The following is a 22,382-nucleotide window of genomic DNA, read 5'->3' as shown; positions in this document are numbered from 1 at the left end:
ATTTTAAATAAAACCAACCCTTTCCCCCCCAGCCTTGTGTCAAGTATGAATATGCTGAGAGTTCTAGGTGAATTAACGTTCCTTGTGGTCTCAAATCCATCCTCTCACTGGTCAGCCTGCTACTGTTACCTTGATCATTTGCTTGCAGACCCTCATGAGTGTGTAGTCTAGTTCTGGATCCATCATCTCATTCTCCTGCAGTTTAAACACTTTCTGGTGACAGCGGTTGCTCAGACGCTTCTTGTTTTCCTTCAAACACTCAATAATCTGCAACAAGACAGTGTGACAACAGTTGAGAAAGGCACACCGCTTGTAAAAATCCTCCCCTCATACTTGGTCAAGAAATACTTTTGGTGTTCCCCTGTGGGCTTATTTTCAAGTATCTGTACTTGTTAAATCCTAGGCATCAGAGGCTGGAATCCCCCCCCCCCCCACACACATACACACACAAAAAATCATTAATGTTGTACTGTAGACCAGATTGTATTCAGCTAGCCACTTGTTAGTTTTAGTCAGATGGTCATGACATCTTCCTACTCAACTAGATTTACAAAATCCCTCACTTTGCCACGGTACAAAGGGATAAACCAATTGTCACATTGTGCTCTGATGTTAGGCAGAAAAAGCTGGACACTGAAATGCTCTAATCCTCACAAAAGTTGGAAAATACTCCAAAATGCAAGTCTAATGCTGTGTGTTAGTGAGACAAGGATGTTTTTCAAAAACAGGCTGTGTGCAGTGAAAACTGACATGTAAATAGTTAAAAGAAAAGGAGTACTTGCGGCACCTTAGAGACGAACAAATTTATTTGAGCATAAGCTTTCATGAGCTACAGTTCACTTCATCAGATGCATGCAGTAGAAAATACATTGGGGAGATTTTATATACACAGAGAACATGAAATAATGGGTGTTACCATACACACTGTAACGAGAGTGATCAAGTAAGGTGAGCTATTGCCAGCAGGAGAGCGCTGGGGGGGGGGGGGGGGGGGGCTTTTGTAGTGATAATCAAGATGGGTTATTTCCAGCAGTTGACAAGAACGGAACGGTAGGGGGGGAAAATAAACATGGGGAAATAGTTTTACTTTGTGTAATGACACATCCACTCCTAGTCTTTATTCAAGCCTGGGTTAATGGTGTCCAGTTTGCAAATTAATTCCAATTCAGCAGTCTCTCATTGGAGTCTGTTTTTGAAGGTTTTTTTGTTGAAGAATTACCACTTTTAGGTCTGTAATCGAGTGATCAGAGAGACTGAAGTGCTCTCCGACTGGTTTTTGAATATTATAATTCTCAACGTCTGATTTGTGTCCATTTATTCTTTTATGTAGAGACTGTCCAGTTTGGCCAATGTACATGGCAGAGGGGCATTGCTGGCACATGATGGCATATATCACATTGATAGATGTGCCGGTGAACGAACCTCTGATAGTGTGGGGTCGTCCTTTAGGATAGGTTGTAGATCCTTGATGATGCGTTGGCACCCTGACAGCAGGATTGTTTGGCTATAAAGACTCCCTCCTCAGGCCCTACACTACCAGCACTCCCAGCTATCTTCGAGACACCACTGACTTCCTGAGGAAACTACAATCAATCAGTGATTTTCCTGAAAACACCACCCTAGCCACTACGGATGTAGAAGCCCTCTACACCAACATTCCACACAAAGATGGACTACAAGCCGTCAGGATCCCCGATAATGTCACAGCTAACCTGGTGGCTGAACTTTGTGACTTTGTCCTCACCCACAACTATTTCACATTTGGGGACAACGTATACCTTCAAATCAGCGGCACTGCGATGGGTACCCACATGGCCCCACAGTATGCCAACATTTTTACAGCTGACTTAGAACAACGCTTCCTCGGGTCTCGTCCCCTAATGTCCCTACTCTACTTGCACTACATTGATGACACCTTCATCATCTGGACCCATGGAAAAGAAGCCCTTGAGGAATTCTACCATGATTTCAACAATTTCCATCCCACCATCAACCTCAGCCTGGACCAGTCCACACAAGAGATCCACTTCCTGGATACTACAATACTAATAAGCAATGGTCACATAACCACCACCCTATACTGGAAACCTACTGACGACCATGCCTACCTACATGCCTCCAGCTTTCACCCAGACCACACCACTCGATCCATCATCTACAGCCAAGCTCTACGATACAACCGCATTTGCTCCAACCCCTCAGACAGAGACAAACACCTACAAGATCTCTATGATTCTAAGATCTATGATTCTAAGATCTCTATCAAGGGTTCTTACAACTACAATATCCACCTGCTGAAGTGAAGAAACAGATTGACAGAGCCAGAAGAGTACCCAGAAGTCACCTACTACAGGACAGGCCCAACAAAGAAAACAACAGAACGCCACTAGCCGTCACCTTCAGCCCCAACTAAAACCTCTCCAACGCATCATCAAGGATCTACAAGCTATCTTGAAGGACGACCCATCACTCTCACAGATCGTGGGAGACAGGCCATTCCTTGCTTACAGACAGCCCCCCAACCTGAAGCAAATACTCACCAGCAACCACACAACACACAACAGAACCACTAACCCAGGAACCTATCCTTGCAACAAAGCCCGTTGCCAACTGTGTCCACATATATATTCAGGGGACACCATCATAGGACCTAATCACATTAGCCACACTATCAGAAGCTCGTTCACCTGCACATCTACCAATGTGATATATGCCATCATGTGCCAGCAATGCCCCTCTGCCATGTACATTGGCCAAACTGGACAGTATCTATGTAAAAGAATGAATGGACACAAATCAGATGTCAAGAATTATAACATTCAAAAACCAGTCGGAGATTTCAATCTTTCTGATCACTCGATTACAGACCTAAAAGTGGCAATTCTTCAACAAAAAAACCTTCAAAATCAGACTCCAGTGAGAGACTGCTGAATTGGAATTCATTTGCAAACTGGACACCATTAACTTAGGCTTGAATAAAGACTGGGAGTGGATGTGTCATTACACAAAGTAAAACTATTTCCCCTTGTTTATTTCCCCGCTCCCTACTGTTCCTCACATGTTCTTGTCAACTGCTGGAAATGGCCCACCTTGATTATCACTATAAAAGGGTCGTCCGTCCCCCCCCCCCGCTGGTAATAGCTCACCTTACCTGATCACTCTCGTTACAGTGTGTATGGTAACACCCATTGTTTCATGTTCTCTGTGTATTGTGACAAAGTTCCTGCTCTACCTTGCATCCGATGAAGTGAGCTGTAGCTCACGAAAGCTTATGCTCAAATAAATTGGTTAGTCTCTAAGGTGCCACAAGTACTCCTTTTCTTTTTGCTCTACCTTGGTGGGTCTTGCGCCTATTGGCAGATTTGCTCGCCTTGGAGCTTTACAGCAGCCCTCAGCTTGGCCGTTTTTCTGAACCCACAGTCCAGGTCGACTCCTCCTGTGTCTGACCAGGAGTTGGGAGGATTTGGGGGGAATCTGGGTTCCAGCCCAGGGCCCTGTGCAATGCAGCTGTCTAGAGTGCTTCCTGGAACAGCTGTGCGACAGCTACAACTCCATGGGCTACTTCCCCATGGCCTCCTCCCAACCCCTTCTTTATCCTCACCACAGGACCTTCCTCCTGGTGTCTGATAATGCTTGTTCTCCTCAGTCCGCGTTCTCACTCTCAGCTCCTAATGCCTCTTACTCCCAGCTCCTCACACGCACACCACAAACTGAAGTGAGCTCCTTTTAAAAATCCAGGTGCCCTGATTAGCCTGCCTTAATTGATTCTAGCAGCTTCTTGATTGGCTGCAGGTGTTCTAATCAGCCTGTCTTAATGGTCTCCAGAAGGTTCCTGATTGTTCTGGAACCTTCCCTGTTACCTTACACAGGGAAAAGGGACCTACTTAGCCTGGGGCTAATATATCTACTTTCTATTACTCTCCTATAGCCATCTGGCCCGACCATGTCGCAGTATACAAAATCTTCCCACTATATTTTCCACAGCATGCATCCGATGAAGTGAGCTGTAGCTCACGAAAACTTATGCTCAAATAAAGTTGCTAGTCTTTAAGGTGCCACAAGTACTCCTTTTCTTTTTGCAGATACAGATTAACACGGCTGCTACTCTGAAACCTGTAAATAGTTAAGAAGCTCATCACCTGTGCATTGCCATAGGGCACATTCGGGCAATTGTTCTTGATATCACTCTTACAAGCTTCATACAGCTCTGGTTCAAGTCGAATATCCTCAGTCTGTAAGATAAGTAGACCCAGGAAAACAAGCAGTTAGCTAACTCAATCAGAAAGTCAATTTGTGTTTTATCCAGGGACTACAGCATATTCACAACAGCAGACAAAGGAGGCACTGGAGTATCACAAAAGAGAAGTCTTCAGTGCTTAGAAGTTAATGATCTAGTGGGTAAGAATGATCAGTGCTGAAAAAGTCACTGAGTTGTCACATGTCTAGGTACTATCTTGAATGCATATCCCACTCTGGGTACTTTTCACTGGCTACCTTTCCTTGCAGGACTGACAATATCTGGCTCCCTTGTCCCACTCACAGACGTCTGTCACTTATGTATATTCACCAGCTTCATTTTCCACACTTACCTGATTGTGTGTTTGAATGATCCTAGTCAGGGCAAGTGGTGAAAGCCAGTGAATAATCAGTTTTGCAAATCCATGCAGCAGATCAAGATACGGTCACATCTTACAGCTGGCTGTGGGTTTTAGGGTATGTCTACAACTGCCCACGTGACAGCACGGCCATGGCAACGCTGTGATGTGGGCAGCGTAGTCATGCTTTATTGCCAGGGGAGAGCTCTCCATACCGGTGCTGTCTATACCGGTGCTTTTCAGCGCTAAAACTTCTCCCTTGGGGGGGGGGGGGGGGTGTTTTTTCACAGCCCTGAACGAATAAAGGTTTAACACTGAAAGTGCCAGTGTAGACACAACCTTAGAGTGAAATTCTATTTTACACCGCTTTACTAAAGCAACTGTTTTGCATTTAATCTGAGGTCACATAGAATACTAACAATGAGTGGGGTTTCCTTTCTTCCTCTAAATGCAGGGTTCCTCTACAGCAGTGAAGATTCCTCCCTTTCCCTCCACACCAGGGTCCAAGACAGCCAACCTCCTTCTGATTGAAGATTAAAGGTCAGAACACTGATGGGAACACATCCTGGTGTGCTCATTAACTGAAGGTGCTGCTCAGTGCTGCAAGGCATTCACTCCCCCCGACCAACAGACTGAGCGTGCTGCCTCTGAGGGTGCTGGGGATGGTCAGACAGAGCTTCACCATTTACACAAAATAATGTAGGGGGAAAAGTCTTGTGGCACTATTAATGTAAATACTACCAATGCCAAAGAAGGAGGAGTTAGCCTGCTCTAGAGAGGTTTTAATTCTTGCTCAGCCACTGACTCAATGGGTGGCCTTGGACAAGTAACTTCATCTCTGTGCCTCAACTTCCTCATGTGTAAAATACAGTTCACGCTTTCCTCATGGGGGCTAGAGGGAGTCAGTGGTTGTGTATTAAGAGCTAGATTCAGGCAGCCGGCATCAGAACACTAAGTCATCACTGTGAGTCTGAAAGGCAACTGGGTTTGATGTGTTGCTTTAAAAGTTGTTCCTTTCAGTTCTCCAAGTACAAAGTGGGTTAGCTGTATCTCATGAGCTTAATTCGTTTTCCAAAGTATGCAAGAGAGGAAACTAATATTGAAAAGTAGATGCTCAAGAGCCCCATGCATACTTACCATCTCTAGCTCCTCGACGCGCAGCTGTTTGCGGCATTTCAGAGACACCCTCTGCTCCCTGGCATCCTGCAGTGTGTCATTGCGCACTGTAGTGCTTAGACAGATCACCACATCCACCCTGCAGAAAAGGAAACCCGTCCCTATTTATACATATGCCAACTCATTTCTTGGCCTTGTACACCAGGCCAAAGGTTAGCTTTGCACACCATGTCACCAAGAAGCAAGTAACTTGGTAGCCTAGGACACTCAGGAATGCCATGTTAGCACACAGTGCCTGTGCATTTGATCAGAAGGCAGAACTAGCCCAGGCATGATCGGATGAGAGTGTAACTGACTGCAGATTAAAACAGCCAGTGTGAGGATTTCTAATCCCGAATCCAGACTCGGCAGCTTGGTTCTGTACAGGACACTATAAATGCAAGCACAGGGGGACTTGTGTAAAATCCCACTGAAAACCTGGGACTTGTGCTTCAATCATGTAGCTGCTTTTGAAAAACCCACTCTCAATGTCACGGGAATGGTTCTCAAAGTAAGCATATGCGCGCTAGAGGAAGAGTGACTACGCCAGCTACAATATGTTGCATAAGGCAAGAGGAAGCTTGAGCTTGTGTTCCAATTCACTTTTTTATCATCAATTGTTCGTAGATCATATTAGACGATTAAAACTTTTCTCTTCTGAAGAGAACAAGCCTGCTGGAAATTTGTGGAGCTTCTCCCTTCGTCAGCCAATCAACAGAGTCTCCTACCTCTCAGGAGTAGCATAAGACAATGGACAATGGAAGTCCTTTAAAAGTCTGGGGTGTCTGCTTAGTCTTAAGGCCATTGAACAGAACAGCAAGATTAGAAATTTGCAACTAAGGCAGAAGTAGTATTTTCCTAAAGAGGAAGCTCCTCCATCGTAAACGTTCGCCGCATGCAGTCGAGCAAAGCGAACAGGAACAGCAATTTTCACTGGGACAGGCTAACACTTCTGGCAACAGAGGCAAAGGAATGTTGTTAGAGGACTTCATTACGTGTTTCTAGTCATTCAGCTGCTACGTACTTTTTTTTGATGTTGGGGCAAAGTTTCAGCACATCCTCCTTGCAAGCCATTTTAAATTTGTATGAGAACCTGAAATCCTTCATTTGAACCTAAGAGAACAAGAAGCAGACAATAAGAGTATATCAAAACAAGTTGAGACAACAGGCTTGCTTAAAACAGCATATTCCACAGCACCTGAATTGCCATGCTCTATTAAGACAGGGTCAATACATTGTGTACCTGATGCAATTCCACTGACCAGAAGCATGGGCCCCCTCTGGCCAATTTCTCCTCTTTACCCTTACCCCCACACCTCAAACAACGTGAACCACAATCTCAAGGCATCCTTACTACAGAAGGAGTCTCAAGGCGTGACAGGTTTGGAAGAGCACCTCATAATTTGCCTAACAAAATCTGCGGCAGCCTCAAACTTTCCTGGGGCAGCTGCCCCTGCTGACTATTCATCACCAAGGCTAAGGTTTTGTCAGGGATATTTTTAGTAAAAGTCACGGATAGGTCATGGGCAAAAAAGAAAAATTCACGTAAGTCACACACAAGTAACAGCTTCCGTGAATTTTTCTTTTACTAAAAATATCCCTGACAGAACGGGGATCAGTGGGTCTCCACACTGCCTGACGCAGAGCAACTGCACGGAGGCTGCGGGGTACCCCGCTGCCCACAGTTCCAGGGGCCTGCCGTGGCCAGGAGCAGTAAGGGGTCCCCGCCCCGTCCAGGCCCCCATGGGCAGCGCGGGAGCCTGTAGCTCCCAACCACCGCAGGCTGAAGTCACAGAGGTTGCTGGAAGTCACAGATTCCGTGACTACATTGTAGCCTTACTCATCACCAGCAACATACTGATCATGATCCATAAACGTCAGAATTGCACTGATGGAGGGTTAAGAAGGTGGCAAGGAAACTGGAGAGCTGACTTTTAACCACCACGAATGCCCAAGAGATATCAGGGACCCAAGTATTCCGCAATTGCAGAATTCACCCAGAATTTAGCTCCAGTATCTCAACTTTCATTGTTTAAAAGGTAAGTTTCTAGCCCTGACAGTTGGGAAGGTCACCTCAAACATGTACGAAGTGCAAGCCACTGCAAAGAGCCTGAAACAACAGCTCAGAGGTGTGAGCTGCCCTAGTTCTCTCACCTGGGGCACCCCATGGACTCTGCATACCACAGAATTATTTTTTGCTACAGACAGGGAACTGTAGCCAGGGAGCCAGATGTGCAAATTGGGCAGCTAGGCTGCCGAGAGAACAGAATCATAAAATATCAGGGTTCGAAGGGACCTCGGGAGGTCATCTAGTCCAACCCCCTGCTCAAAGCAGGACCAATCCCCAATTTTTGCCCCAGATCCCAAATGGCCCCCTCAAGGATTGAACTCTCAACTCTGGGTTAGCAGGCCAATGCTCAAACCACTGAGTTATCCCTCCCCCACACAGAATCTCAGGGTTGGAAGGGACCTCAGGAGGTCCCTCATCTAGTCCAACCCCCTGCTCAAAGCAGGACCAATCCCCAATTTTTGCCCCAGATCCCAAATGGCCCCCTCAAGGATTGAACTCTCAACTCTGAGTTAGCAGGCCAATGCTCAAACCACTGAGCTATCCCTCCCCCACACAGAATCTCAGGGTTGGAAGGGACCTCAGGAGGTCCCTCATCTAGTCCAACCCCCTGCTCAAAGCAGGACCAATCCCCCAATTTTTTTTTTTTTTAAATGCAGAGTAGCACCCAAAGCCTAGGGAGCTGAAAAGAATCACCATAAAAGCTGACTACAAGCTCCCCACTTCCCTGCCATGCACAGAGCAGGACAAAGACATTCTGAATCAGGCTGCTAAAACAACATTGTAACTGCTGAAGCCCACGGAGCCGAACCGTCTGGAGAACAGAGTGAAAAAATCCATCAATCCATGTTTTCAACCAAGAGCCACAGTTGTGTGGGGATAGGTGTGGGAGGGATGGGAATGCTGGGTATTTCATAGAGACACAATGAATTAATATTGCCATAGAATTTGTTCCTACTGTGCTACAGAATACACCGGGCCCTGCCTCAAAGAGAGACAGGGAAGGGGCATCAATGGAATTAGAACTAACATTCGAAAGTGAAAGTTTATGACTAGATGTACAAATAGTGACATGAAATAAGGGATCAGATTTATGAAGTGAATTCACAACAGCTGGACTGGGTCTTGGATCATGAAGAGGGGCATGATCAGAAGTCTCCTACCCACCTCTCCCTGGACAAAGTGAGATGTTATAAGGTATATACGGTGTGGGGAGGCAGGTAATTGCTCACCAGCTGGAAGTGAGTGACTCCAATGGCGCACTTCTCATTCATCTCCTTCTGGTGCTTGTTCTGAATCAAACATTCCATCAAGTCCCCAGAGTCTATCTGGTTATCTGCCATCTCCTGAAGGAAGGAAGCAGGGACAGGCTGTTATCCCCACTTCAGAAATGGGTTACCCTCTTGAAAACATTCCCATTCCACCATGCTTTTTATAAATCAACCAGGCAATCAAATGACCACTAATAAGAATTCAATGCAGTGAAATTAACAGCTCTTCTATACTTTGAACTTGGGCTCATTATGTGACACTGTGTGGATTAATTAACATTAATCCTTCTGTAGATACTTAGTCACACATCTGAGAGTGGAATGCTCTCAAAGCAGCATGAACACACCCCCACCCCCCCGGCCAACACCCATGGTAAGAACTTTGTAACTAACAGATGTGAAGCTACCTGCTTATCATAAAGTGTGATTAATCAATACCACAGAGTGATGCAGTAAAGATGAGAAACAGCAAGAGTGTCAGGAAGGGAGCAGAGCCACTGGGGAGTCTGCTATTGTGGAACTGGGGTTCTGACCCAATATAAAACAGTAATATTTTGAATTACAGGGCAATTTCATCTAGAGGTCCTAGCTCCTGTGACCGGGCTTATGATAATAGCAGAAGCCCTGGGTGGAATTAAGAGCCTTGGGATTCAGCTGGCTATTCGATATATAATTCGTCTGTCTAACCTGTTTTTTTTAGTTCTGTGAACAATCTGACTATGGTTCAGATGTGTGTATTTATGACACCCCTGTACACACACATGGGCTGAAAACAGTTACCTAGTCCTAGATCATTAAATTATTGTAAGGCAGGGGTCGGCAACCTTTCAGAAGTGGTGTGCCGAGTCTTCATTAATTCACTTTAATTTAAGGTTTCGCGTGCCAGTAATACATTTTAATGTTTTTAGAAGATCCCTTTCTATAAATCTATAATATATAACTAAACTATTGTTGTATGTAAAGTAAATAAGGTTTTTAAAATGTTTAAGACGCTTCATTTAAAATTAAATTAAAATGCAGAGCGCCCAGACTGGTGGCCAGGACCCGGGCAGTGTGAGTGCCACTGAAAATCAGCTTACGGGCTGCCTTTGGCACACAGGCCATTGGTTGCCTACCCCTGTTGTAAGGCAATATAACCCAAGCTGCAGTTCTGGCATCACATACAGGGCTTGGGTGTTCTCTTAGCTTTTATCCTTAGGCAAAACAAACATGCGGCATACATACATCATTAATTGCATCCATTTACATTAGCATTCACTCTGATGCCTGGGTCTGGTACTTCCAATTATGCTTGAACAATGAAAATTCTAACCTTTCCAACATCCTCTCATTTCCCTAGGGGTCCCAGACTATCATGAAGAACTTACATGACAGAACGTCTGAATGATGGGCTCACACGCTCTCATCAGCAAGGCTTCAATCTGAATATCCTGCAGAAGAGACATGCAGCATTCAGCTCCCATAACAACTGCACAGCAAACAGCCATAAGGGGAAGGCTCTGTTCATGCATTAAAGGTTCTGAAAATTGTGCTCCAAGTCAAGCTGTCCCCTGAGTTTATGGTATTTTGTTCAGATGAAATCCAGACAGCATTGGTGGTCACACTGCGTGCTCCAGCCAAGTGTGGGTGAACGCTGGGAGAGCCTTCCGGGTTGTGGGCTTGGAGCAGAGCAGCTCTCCACAGAGCTGGAGAAGCCCTTACCACTCAGATAATTAAGCCAGCTCAGTCTCGCTAGGAGGAACTCATTCTAGAGACCCTACAGTGATAGGTGCCACACAGCAACCTAGACACCGGGAGATTAGTGGCCATTTTCAGCAAAATGCATTCGAAGCGTGGAAAGGAAACAGCCCCTAGAGCAGAGAGTGTCTCGGATGTAAAGCAGAGCCAATGATTAGATGGAAAGGCACTCAATGAAAACGTGGGCTGCTGCAAGAAGTGGTGCGGTTGACTCCATGGATGATGCTTTTCCCACCACTCACTGCCTAACATTGCCTCCAGCAAAACACTAGGCGGGCGCTGTGTGCTGCTGGAACTGCTTTCAGAGAAGGCCAAAATCTGAGCTCCTGAGCGTATTTTGGTCATTACAGCTCTTGTGTTCCTTTCTGCAAGAGTACAGGTGTTAGCCCCAGTACCCTGGCCACATTCATTGTGGTGCTTGCACTGAGCGCATCTCAAATCCCAGCTGTTATTTCATTTCCCTACAAACACTTGTGCAGTACTGACACGGGACGACTTGCTTCACCTCAAAGATGGCTGCATTTCTGTGGTGGGTTGATGACGTATCAGAAACCCACCACAGAAATGCTATATATATTTTTCCAGGATTGGTATGAGGGCAGCTGGACATGCTCTGTTACAGACTCTTCCCTGTGTGCCAGGCTGCAAACTGCTTACCTCAGACTCCAATTCAGTAAGATTTCCAACTATGTCTCTGCAATCAACCACTAAGTCATCAAGATGGTCCTGGAGGCATTCAAGTTCCTACAGAGAGACAAGTCATCTTAATATGTGACAAGATACTGAAAATTCAAAGCCCTGTGCCAGAGAAATTATGATACATACAACATCTTAGCAAGTAAAGGATCCCTAATGTTCACTGTGCCCTCCCTCTGCCTGCTTTCTGAGAACTAAACACTGCTTCGGAAAAGTTCCAGTTGTTCAGATCAACTCAAGATTGCAAGAGCAACAAGGTGTTATGCTAGATGAAGGGCCTCAGCTATAGAGTAGCTTGGAGACCAGTCTTGCAGGACTAGTGGATTAGATTATACTAAAATGAACATGCAAAATCTTTAATGTTTCACGTTTCTTGCTCTTTTGGTGCTTGCACTAACCATCCAGTGGCTTCCCTGCTCATTTCCTTAGTAAATTCATAAGTGCTGGGGATGCTGGTCTTGATGCTTTACAGATAGGGTAAGATGAGGCACACAAGAGAAGTGATTTGCACAAGGGGAGACATAGCAGCAGAACTCAAACTTCTAACCCCCAATCCTTTACTGTTCTTGATCAAGGTGCCTCCCACAGCCAATGAGCTAAGTGAAAATGATGAAAAATGTTTATTTTGATAGAGGTTTTTTCACCACCCTGAAGACAAGATTTTCATGTTTTCAATGCAGATGGTCTTGAATCCAAAGACAATTCTGAATTTGGGATATGTTGCATTTTTCTGCTTTAGAGAGAAAATATCTCTGGATGAAAATGAACCTCTGTCCACTCAGTCTTATTTTCTAGTGGAAAAATACTATTTTTTTTTAAAAAAGCTAATCACATTTTAAACATACAAAGTAAGCACCTCTGAATTTTCAAATTTAGTTTAAATGTTTTGCAAAAATCAAGTTACAGACACTATCAGCAGTGACTGGGAATGACCTTAGGATGGAACACCACATGCTGGAATGTTTTGTCTGATGGTTTGCTCTTAGTTTGATAAGTATAACCTTCATACATGGACAAACATCCCAAACTACCAAACAGGGGTGCTGGAACAATTTGTATAGTGGGGGTGCTGAGAATCATTGAACCAAACTGTAAATCCAGTGTATGAGGAAATCATTTCAAGCCAGGGGGTGGGGCGGCACCCCCAGCACCCTTAATTCCAGAACCTATGATACCAAAACCTATCAGTGAGAAACCCTTCAAAAAACGAGTGAGGTGCTCTCTTTCGCATACACTAATTAACAGCTCTCTCCCCAGAGCTATGCCAGAGCACAATGATTTAATATAAAAGAACTATCTGTTGGAGTCTCATTAAAGAGCAGCAGGTGAATTTCACTCTTTTCAAACACAGGAAGCATGTTAATATTTGCCAAACGGAAATGGGACAAAGTTTATGGGGAAAATAAATGTCAAGTTTGTAACAGGATATTACAAATATGAGTTGAAAAAAAGATACTTGTTATATCAAAGGAGAGCCCATGGTGTTAACTATCACTTCATATTAAGCATTCAGATCTCTTTTACAAAGCAACTTCCAGAGCTGTGTAGTTTCTTCTTCACAGACATTACTACCCATTGTCTTTTTGCCTATTATATATTTTATTTATTAAAGTGCCTGGGAAATTTACAAATTGTAATAAACTATAAGCTATGAACATAAAGAATCAACACCTGCCAGCAACAAAGGGGTTCCTTCGTCCCCATACAAAAAGGCATTTGCACAGTACCTGTCCTGTCTCTGTTTTTTCACTGCACCATTTCCCCAGGTCGATCATGCACTTGTCCTGGAGGGCTGGATCCAGCTTCACATCCATTGCACGCTGGTGAAGGATTCGCTGTACTTCTGCTCTGCACTCTCGTGACAGCTAAATGGGGAGCAGAGAACGGTTTAAAGGGGACAAATGTGCAGCTCTGACCTGCTACATTGCAAACTGATTTGTTCAGTTACTAATAAATGATGTGCCATGGAAAGTGACAAGAAATTGCTCTCTCACTGGAGGTTAGGAAGAAGAGAATCAGCCCCACGATAAGCTTGGCCTCTACCAGCCAGGTGGTCTGAGCTCCAAAGGTATCCTCAATTCTGGCTTTCCTCATTGCTTGGAGAGCATTTTCCCCTAGGGATGGATACTTTGTTCCGTGGTCTTTATGGCATGTAGTATTCAGCAATGAACATTTTACTGGAAGCTAACATTCACTTGGCTTTGGAACTAAATACTAGAACAGGCCTCTAAGTTGGCAAACAGGACACCGCTGCATTACCCATGAAAAGAGGTTTTCTATTTTTTGAGGACTATGTCTGAATCTGGAGACACTCATAACTCAGTGATGGCATCAGTTTATGAAGGACAGCCCTTATCCTTGCACAGTGTGTCCTGTCACTTCCTTTAGGCGAGTCCTATATTAGCATAACAAGGATGATGATGTCAAGACTGAAATAGAGGCGCAAACTGTGGAAGGGTTCAGGGCTGCAACAGCAGGAGGTGATGCTGGTGAGGACTGGGGGGCTGCAGTGCTGAAATAGCAAGATATGCTGCAACTCAGGTGTGAGATGCATTGGCAGAGTTATATGAGGTCTTAAACCTGGAACAGAATGGAGTATTGAAAGTTACATAGAACACTGTGAGCACCACTTATTGGAAATTAGGTAAATACCAGGTGGTATATTTATATAGGCAAGTATTGTGGGCAAAGTACAGCTCTAATCAGTGGGATCAGTCTTTCATTAACACTGAATTGCTGACACACCTGCTCCCCACATATAAAGAACTTTTCTCCCATAACTGCTACATCATTTGCAGTGGCATGAAATTTCTGTGGTTAGCACTAATGTAAAATGCATTACAACGAAAAGTTCAGCTCATGGCACTAAAAGGCTGAACTGGAAACCACCGAATAAAAAATTCATTCCCTACAAGGAAGGAACCTTTGATCAATATTTGACCTCCCTATCATAAGACAATTTACATCAGGCTCTAGAGCAGGGGTTCTCAAAATGGGGGTCAGAACCTCACAACCCCGTAAGGGGTCATTACAGGGGGGGGGGGTCACGAGCTGTCAGTCTCCACCCGAAACCCCGCTTTGCCTCCAGCATTGCTGTTAAATATATAAAAAAGTGTTTTTAATTTATAAGGGGGGTCGCACTCAGAGGCTTGCTGTGTGAAAGGGGTCACTAGAACAAACGTTTGAGAACCACTGCTCCAGAGAATCATTTCGTAAGCAAGAGTGTTGCATAATCCCACCAAAGATCACTGGAACTGCATCCTACAGCGCAACCACCGAAGAAGCAAATGGAACTTTGAGCACCAAAATGTTTCCGAGAGGCTCAGTCCCTCAACAAGGCACTAGAGGGCAGCAAACTCAGCACAAGAACCCACTGAACAGCAGTAAAAGGTATCTGAAAGCACATATCCAAGGAGGAAAGCAGCCGTGCAGTAAGTCAAATCTTTACTGTGCTCTAGTCATAAATTTTACTGGGAAATGCATTATGGTTTCTGCTACCTAGGGTTAAAATAATAGTCTATGTCACTACAGAGACCTTCTTAATAGATTATGTAAACCAAAGGAAGTTGCTTTGAACAGACTCAGGTCTTAAACTGAGAATAGATAGCCTGGTCTTTATGACAGTGGGACTTTTTGTATAAAAGCAGTCTGGCAGCTAAGTGGCTGGAGCACATGGCAGTCTAATGATTTGCTAGATGCCTTTACATAGTGTCTATGCACAGATTTAAACACAGGACTCTTAGGTCTCAAGCTTTGCTGCAACTTCTTGGACAAATGCCTCAAGGTGGCAATTCTGCTGGTAAGACACCACATTTCTCCTCTTTCTACTGAAGTTCTAATATAGACATTAGAGGTATGTCCATGGAGGACACAGCTGGTAAAGATCTTTGCATTGACGCAATAAATATCTGCAGCAACTGCCTTTTCAAACTAGTTTTCAGTAGTACTGACTGTCAATGCAGCATGACTGATAGCTGAACATGCATCCGACTGACAGATCACCAATGAAGAGAATGAAAAGTTAATGTTGAGTGCATACCCTCCTTCCCTGCTCCTCCGTGCGGTAGGCATGCCTGTACAAGCAGGAAAAGACAGCCCCTGTAGGCATCAGGTCACTAGTAGTCTCATTCCAGCCATGGGTATGACAGAGTCGAGAAGCATCTCCCTGACACTTGCGATAAAGGACTGGATCCAATCTGTAGTAGAAAAAAAGGAAGCCAACATCATTACCACAGCACCTTCCACACCCCAGCACCTACCAAATGCTTTATACATTTTTGGATACAGAAACCACAGAAATGCTTATGAAGTGGACAGATCCACTATTGACTGAACACAGCAAAGCATGAGAACTCTATAACCAAACCAACGGGCAGACCGTATAACACTCAATCGGGAATCAAGTCCTTACTCTTGCAAAAAATGCTCTGGTATCGCTGGTGTCTACAGGTAGTGCGGATCTTGATTTTATATCTTCTCCCAAAGTGGCCACCTCCAGCAGCACAGTCTCCCATAACATGCAAGGGGATTGCTCTAGTACAGACTCATAAGGAAGTCATGAATGAATCACCCACATCACTTCCTGACGCACCCCCGTTTTCCCTTAAGACCTCCCATCCCAACGTTGAGGAGGCCTGGCAATGCTTAGTGCAGGAAATCTGAGAAAATCAGCTCCCTGAGGGAGTACGACAGGTGACACAGCAAAGCAGAGTGCACACGAGATTTGCCTAAAGAGAACCTCCAATGCCAGTACCATTATTTCCATTTTGAAATAAGTCTCAGCTTTACAGGAGACAGATTTAGTTCCAGTTAACCACAGTCAGTCCAGATTCGGGAGACAGGGCGAAGTGAAGCCTCATTGTCCCTGCTTTGCACACATGGAATCTGCTCTTGGGAGGAAATGTTTAATTATATTACACCAAAATAAGAGATTGGTACTATGAGCCTCTGGAATGGAAATGTAGTGGCAGAGAGGGTTAGTGGTGAGGTTTATAAATAGCTTCAGGCCTTCATGGCATTTTCAGAAGGACAGGGAGGAGGAGGAGATTTGTAGAGAAAACAGTTCCGCAAACACTTGCTTTTGAGAAGCAATAAGAAAAATAAATCATGCAAGATTTCCATTCTGCCTGCACTCCTCGGGAATTACACTGCAGCTTCATTAGCCAACTCAAGGGACCGGTGGTTATAAACATGAAAGGCCGGGCACCAGCTGTCCACTTAGGATTTGAGTTAGAATGATCTTTGTTCAAACAGCATGAGGGTTAAATACGCATTAGTCAACAGAAGGAAAAATTCTGCAGTTAATCGAGTGGTTTGGTTCAAACAAGTGATTCCCTGCTGGAAGTGCAGGACAGGCAATAAATGCAGCCATCAAGGGAGGTAGGGGAAGGAGGGAAATTAAATGTGTGAGATACTCATCACTGGAGATACTCTGGCCAAATAAAAAGGCAGTGATGCTCTAAAGGGAATTCCACCTAGTCCACATTGGCTGGAAAGACAGGGCTTACAAGGATTTTGGGAGTGAAACAAGTCAGGAATGGAAGCATTCCACGTTCCATAAAAGAATAGGAAACCTCTTACAGAAATAGCGAATCCTCCCTATACTGAAGAGCAAGATTTTTAAAGGAATACCCACCCATCACTACTGAAGATAATGCCCATCCACTGAGCAAGTAAACTTCATCTGAAAGGCAGGCAATGAACTCCTTATAATTATGCACATGCCTACCCTCCTCTCAAGTCTCAAAGCTCTAAATAAGGACATATAGGTTGGAAAGTTGAACCTCTAGTTCTGTATCAACACCAGGCATAGGAGGGTGGCCCCACAGCAGATTTGGCTTCCAAGGCACTGGACAGAGAGATGAGAAGCCGAGTCTCCAGGGCATAAACATGCTGGTCACTAGTATAAAGTACCTCCAGCTGAGCAACAGAAAGCAGTGCTGGTGTACAGGGGGTTGCTTATCTGGCACAGCTGATGTGTGCAACAGGAAGAAAAATTAAACCCTCTGTTTAACAATACTCACTTCCAATCACGAGAAATAAAGTACTGGAGCTCCAGGAGCCTGTGTTCACAGTCCTCTACCATTTTCTCAGTGTACAAGTGCTCCATAAGGCAAGACAGAATCCTGGGAATGGAAAGGAAACAGGAGAGAAGAAAATGAGAAAGGAGAGAGGCCATGCTGTGGGCCCCCCACATACACCAGTCACCGTACTGATTCCACTCTATACTCTATGGATCTGCCTTTCCATAGAAAAATTTTGGCTGGTAAGAGTTGTAGGTCACATCATAGAGGTTTCAAACAAACAAAAACAAACCAAACCAAACCATTCTACCTAAAAAAGGAATAAATCAAAATAGTTACACTCCCATGTGTGCTGTGTTAAATTCCACTGTCTATATGAACTAGACTCAAATGTGTTCACAGTTAAATCGGGCAAAAGCATCATATTTTTATTTATATATAAAAATAAAAAAATTTGGCTCAGAAGAGGGTATAAATAGGACAGTTGTCTCTGCAACATGGATTTCCTTCTCTCATCTTTCGAAAAACCTTCTGATACTTTTTTACTGCATTTCTCTTTAGAAAAATGACACTAGGAAGCTGTGTGTAACAGAAGATAGCACACCAAATGATACAAGCTCAACCTACAACTAATAAAGCTAGACAACCCTGGCTAACGCCATGACAGTCCTATAACAAAAAAATTCAGCATGATCCACAGCAAGAGCTGCATGCAGATTGCATTCCACTTCCAGCTGTTATATAAATTGCTGGTACATGCTCTTGATTGCTTGGGAGTCTTCATTTTTAGACTGGTTAATATCTCGTTTGGTTACTCAAGTGAGCTCTACTGTTGCTACTGGGCACGTGTAAAGTACAGTGTGACTATGAAAAAGCCACTTACATTGGATCTCCAGATCGTATGTGTTTGCAAGCCGTCTGTATTACTGATTCACAAGCCTCATTCAAAGCTCTGTCAATGCGGTAATCTGCACCAGGGTCAGTCTCTTGAATCAGAGTTTGAAGCTGGAAGACAGGAATTGGAGACAGAAAAACAGCTTAGCCAGCATGGCAGATCAATGTCAGTGCACTCCTATCTTCTAATTGGCAATTCCACAATGCTAACTGCCTTGTAACAGACACCACACCTACTTGACAGTTGCTCATTTTAGCAACTGACAATGCAGAATGCTTTAGAGAAGGCAGGTTTTTCACTCACTCCCATTAAAGTTAGATATCCTTTCCCAAGGAAAAGCCCAAATCTGTGCATCTGAGTAAATGGCCTTTAACCGAAACACTTCTCAAAATCAACAGTTTCTAACTGGATAGCAACTGAAGCCTCCGTACAGATTCATAGAATCACAGAATATCAGGGTTGGAAGGGATCTTAGGTCGTCATCTAGTCCAACCCCCTGCTCAAAGCAGGACCAATCCCCAACTAAATCATCCCAGCTAGGGCTTTGTCAAGCCTGACCTTAAAAATATCTAAGGAAGGAGATTCCACCACCTCCCCAGGTAACGCATTCCAGTGTTTCACCACCCTCTTAGTGAAAAAGGTTTTCGTAATATCCAATCTAAACCTCCCCCACTGCAACTTGAGACCATTACTCCTTGTTCTGTCATCAGCTACCACTGAGAACAGTCTAGAGCCATCCTCTTTGGAACCCCTTTCAGGTAGTTGAAAGCAGCTATCAAATCCCCCTCATTCTTCTCTTCTGCAGGTTAAACAATCCCAGTTCCCTCAGCCTCTCCTCATAAGTCATGTGTTCCAGTCCCCTCATCATTTTTGCTGACCTCCACTGGACTCTTTCCAATTTTTCCGCATCCTTCTTGTAGTGTGGGGCCCAAAACTGGACACAGTACTCCAGATGAGGCCTCACCAATGTCGAATAGAGGGGAACGATCACGTCCCTCGATCTGCTGGCAAAGCTCCTACTTACACAGCCCAAAATGCCATTGGCCTTCTTGGCAACAAGGGCACACTGTTGACTCATATCCAGCTTCTCATCCACTGTAACCCCTAGGTCCTTTTCTGCAGAGCTGCTGCTGAGCCATTCGGTCCCTAGTCTGTAGTGGTGCATGGGATTCTTCCGTCTTAAGTGCAGGACTTTGCACTTGTCCTTGTTGAACCTCATCAGATTTCTTTTGGCCCAATCCTCTAGTTTGTCTAGGGCCCTCTGTATCCTATCCCTATCCTCCAGTGCATCTACCTCTCCTCCCACTTTAGTGTCATCTGCAAACTTGCTGAAGGTGCAATCCACACCATGCTCCAGATCATTTATGAAGATATTGAACAAAACCGGCCCCAGGACCGACCCTGGGGCACTCCGCTTGATACCGGCTGCCAACCAGACATGGAGCCATTGATCACTACCCGTTGAGCCCAACAATCTAGCCAACTTTCTATCCACCTTATAGTCCATTCATCCAGCCCATACCACTTTAACTTGCTGGCAAGAATACTGTGGGAGACAGTGTCAAAAGCTTTGCTAAAGTCAAGGAACACCACATCCACTGCTTTCCTCTCATCCACAGAGCCAGTTATCTCGTCATTCTCAAGTGAACCACAGTAAATAGGAAAAGATCTTACTCCATGGTTCCATGAATTGGGATTTCTCCAGTGCTATTCTGCTTACTGGTTGGAAACAATGAACCACTTGGATGGTGATAGTGGGGTACACCATACACTGTATAAATATTTGACTCAAAGCTCTGTTTATAAAGCAGTGATTTTCCAACTCACTCTAAGAGCTTTTACAGTAAAGATTTGGTTTTCAGCATTTACAAGAGGTCACCCATTAATCTGCTGGGTGATGGATAGGGCCCTACCAAATTCATGGTTCACTTTGGTCAATTTCATAGCCACAGGGTCTTAAAATTGGCCAATTTCACAATTGCAGATGTTTACAGTGTTGTAACCATGGGGGTCCTGATCCAAAAGGGGATTGTGTGGCGTCCCAAAGCTGTTGTAGAAGGGCTGCAGGATTACTATACTTGCTTCCGTGCTGCCTTCAGAGCCCAACTTGGAGCTCAGGCAAGAGCTGTGGGAAGCGAAAACCCAGAGTATAGGTCCCTGAGCCTGGGCTGTAGCCCTGGGGGGTGGCAGCTCCCAGCCCAGGGTCCAAAGCCCGGGCATAAGTGTGGGAGGCGGGGGGAAAGAGCCCCAAGCCCCGGCAGGAGCCATTGGGGGGAGGGGAAGGAGGAAGGAGGGGAGCAGCAGCTCCGTGCTCTGGCAGGAGCTGCAGGCAGTGGCAGCAGCCCCCAGCTCAAGTGCCCCAAGCCTAGGCAGGAGCTGCAGGGGGTGGAAGTCCGGATCCCAGCTCTGGGGCTGCTGCAGCACAGAAGTGAGGGTGGTACATGTGGGAGATGGGTCTGATCTTCCTCCGATAACAGTTGTACAAGGGAAGGACAAGTCCTGTCTGTCCCCAGCCCGGCTGATTTCAGGGAGATCAGATTTCATGGGGGAGGGTTTATTTCATGGTCCGTGACATGTTTTTCACTGCCATGAAATTGGTAGGGCCCTAATGATGGAACTTGAAACTCTCCAATTGTAGTATATAAGCCAAGAGACAAAATATATATTTGGGGCTTCTAGTCTTAGATATACAAGTTAGAAAGCATTAGTCCACCTGTCTAGTCTTGAAGGGTTAAACCAAATTAACTTACCTGATATTTGGTGAATTTAAACTGGAATAGACAGATAGACTTCAAGTGTAACCATTTCAACATGTATTTAATCAATCTATTTAATGACAGTGGGAGAAATGATCAATTCTGAACCTTTGACCAGACTAGCCTGGCCCCACAAGATGGGGACAAAACATGATCTAGTGGCTAAAGCACAGCCCTGAGTCAGGAGATATGGGCTCTGTCATCAGCTCTACAACACAGTTCCTCTCCAGATGGCCCTTTGTTATGCTACTGCATAGGTGGTTTAGTTTACGATATATTTACTGATGTACAGCCCTGTAACCTGACCGTGACAGGACCTGACAACAAGCATTTAGTACAAGTCAAGTGCGAAAACAACCTGACCCTCTTAGGGTGGGCTCTCTTCCTCCTGTCCCTGGGATCGACAGCGTGCCAAGGAGTTACTGTACCTTTTGCTCCATGGAATGCACACAGCGCAGAAGGGGGCAGCAGCTGGCAGGAATGTGGCACATGCAGCTGCTGCACCAATGATGCCGACTCGGGTTTGGGAGGGAAAGGTTGGAAAATGGCATGACCCTTTCCAAGCTTAAAAATTAGGCCAGAGCAGACCTCTGTACTGAAGAGCAGAAGAGAAAATTTGGGAAACTTCTAATTTCCTGCAGGTGAACGAGCCTCTGATAGTGTGGCTGATGTGATTAGGCCCTATGATGGTGTCCCCTGAATAGGTATGTGGGCACAGTTGACAACGGGCTTTGTTACAAGGATAGGTTCCTGGGTTAGTGGTTCTGTTGTGTGGTATGTGGTTGCTGGTGAGTATTTGCTTCAGGTTGGGGGGCTGTCTGTAAGCAAGGACTGGCCTGTCTCCCAAGATCTGTGAGAGTGATGGGTCATCCTTCAGGATAGGTTGTAGATCCCTGATGATGCGTTGGAGAGGTTTTAGTTGGGGGCCTAATCACATCAGCCACACTATCAGAGGCTCGTTCACCTGCACATCTACCAATGTGATATATGCCATCATGTGCCAGCAATGCCCCTCTGCCACGTACATTGGTCAAACTGGACAGTCTCTACATAAAAGAATAAATGGACACAAATCAGACGTCAAGAATTGTAACATTCAAAAACCAGTTGGAGAACACTTCAATCTCTTTGGTCACTCGATTACAGACCTAAAAGTGGTAATTCTTCAACAAAAAAATCTTCAAAA

The 22,382-nt window shown here is 44.9% G+C and overlaps 1 protein-coding gene across 2 annotated transcripts in view; it reads right to left on the bottom strand.

Annotated features, from left to right (window-relative positions):
- The window catches only part of GLG1 (golgi glycoprotein 1), a 187,663-nt gene that overhangs the window by 25,108 nt on the left and 140,173 nt on the right, over window positions 1-22,382 (bottom strand). For both annotated transcript variants that reach the window (XM_077831194.1, XM_077831196.1), the window contains 11 exons: window positions 18,429-18,550; window positions 17,546-17,647; window positions 15,562-15,718; window positions 13,250-13,387; window positions 11,484-11,570; window positions 10,457-10,519; window positions 9,051-9,164; window positions 6,775-6,863; window positions 5,733-5,850; window positions 4,140-4,232; window positions 130-267 (listed from right to left, as the gene is read on the bottom strand). In XM_077831194.1, the coding sequence (XP_077687320.1) occupies window positions 130-267; window positions 4,140-4,232; window positions 5,733-5,850; window positions 6,775-6,863; window positions 9,051-9,164; window positions 10,457-10,519; window positions 11,484-11,570; window positions 13,250-13,387; window positions 15,562-15,718; window positions 17,546-17,647; window positions 18,429-18,550 (1,221 nt within the window). The remainder of the gene's footprint in view (window positions 1-129; window positions 268-4,139; window positions 4,233-5,732; window positions 5,851-6,774; window positions 6,864-9,050; window positions 9,165-10,456; window positions 10,520-11,483; window positions 11,571-13,249; window positions 13,388-15,561; window positions 15,719-17,545; window positions 17,648-18,428; window positions 18,551-22,382) is intronic.

This window comes from Eretmochelys imbricata, chromosome 12, assembly GCF_965152235.1.
Source record: "Eretmochelys imbricata isolate rEreImb1 chromosome 12, rEreImb1.hap1, whole genome shotgun sequence".
In the NCBI taxonomy this organism is placed as follows: domain Eukaryota; kingdom Metazoa; phylum Chordata; order Testudines; family Cheloniidae; genus Eretmochelys; species Eretmochelys imbricata.
The sequence above is the reverse complement of the archived record's forward strand: the minus strand, read 5'-3'. Positions and strand labels throughout refer to the sequence as shown.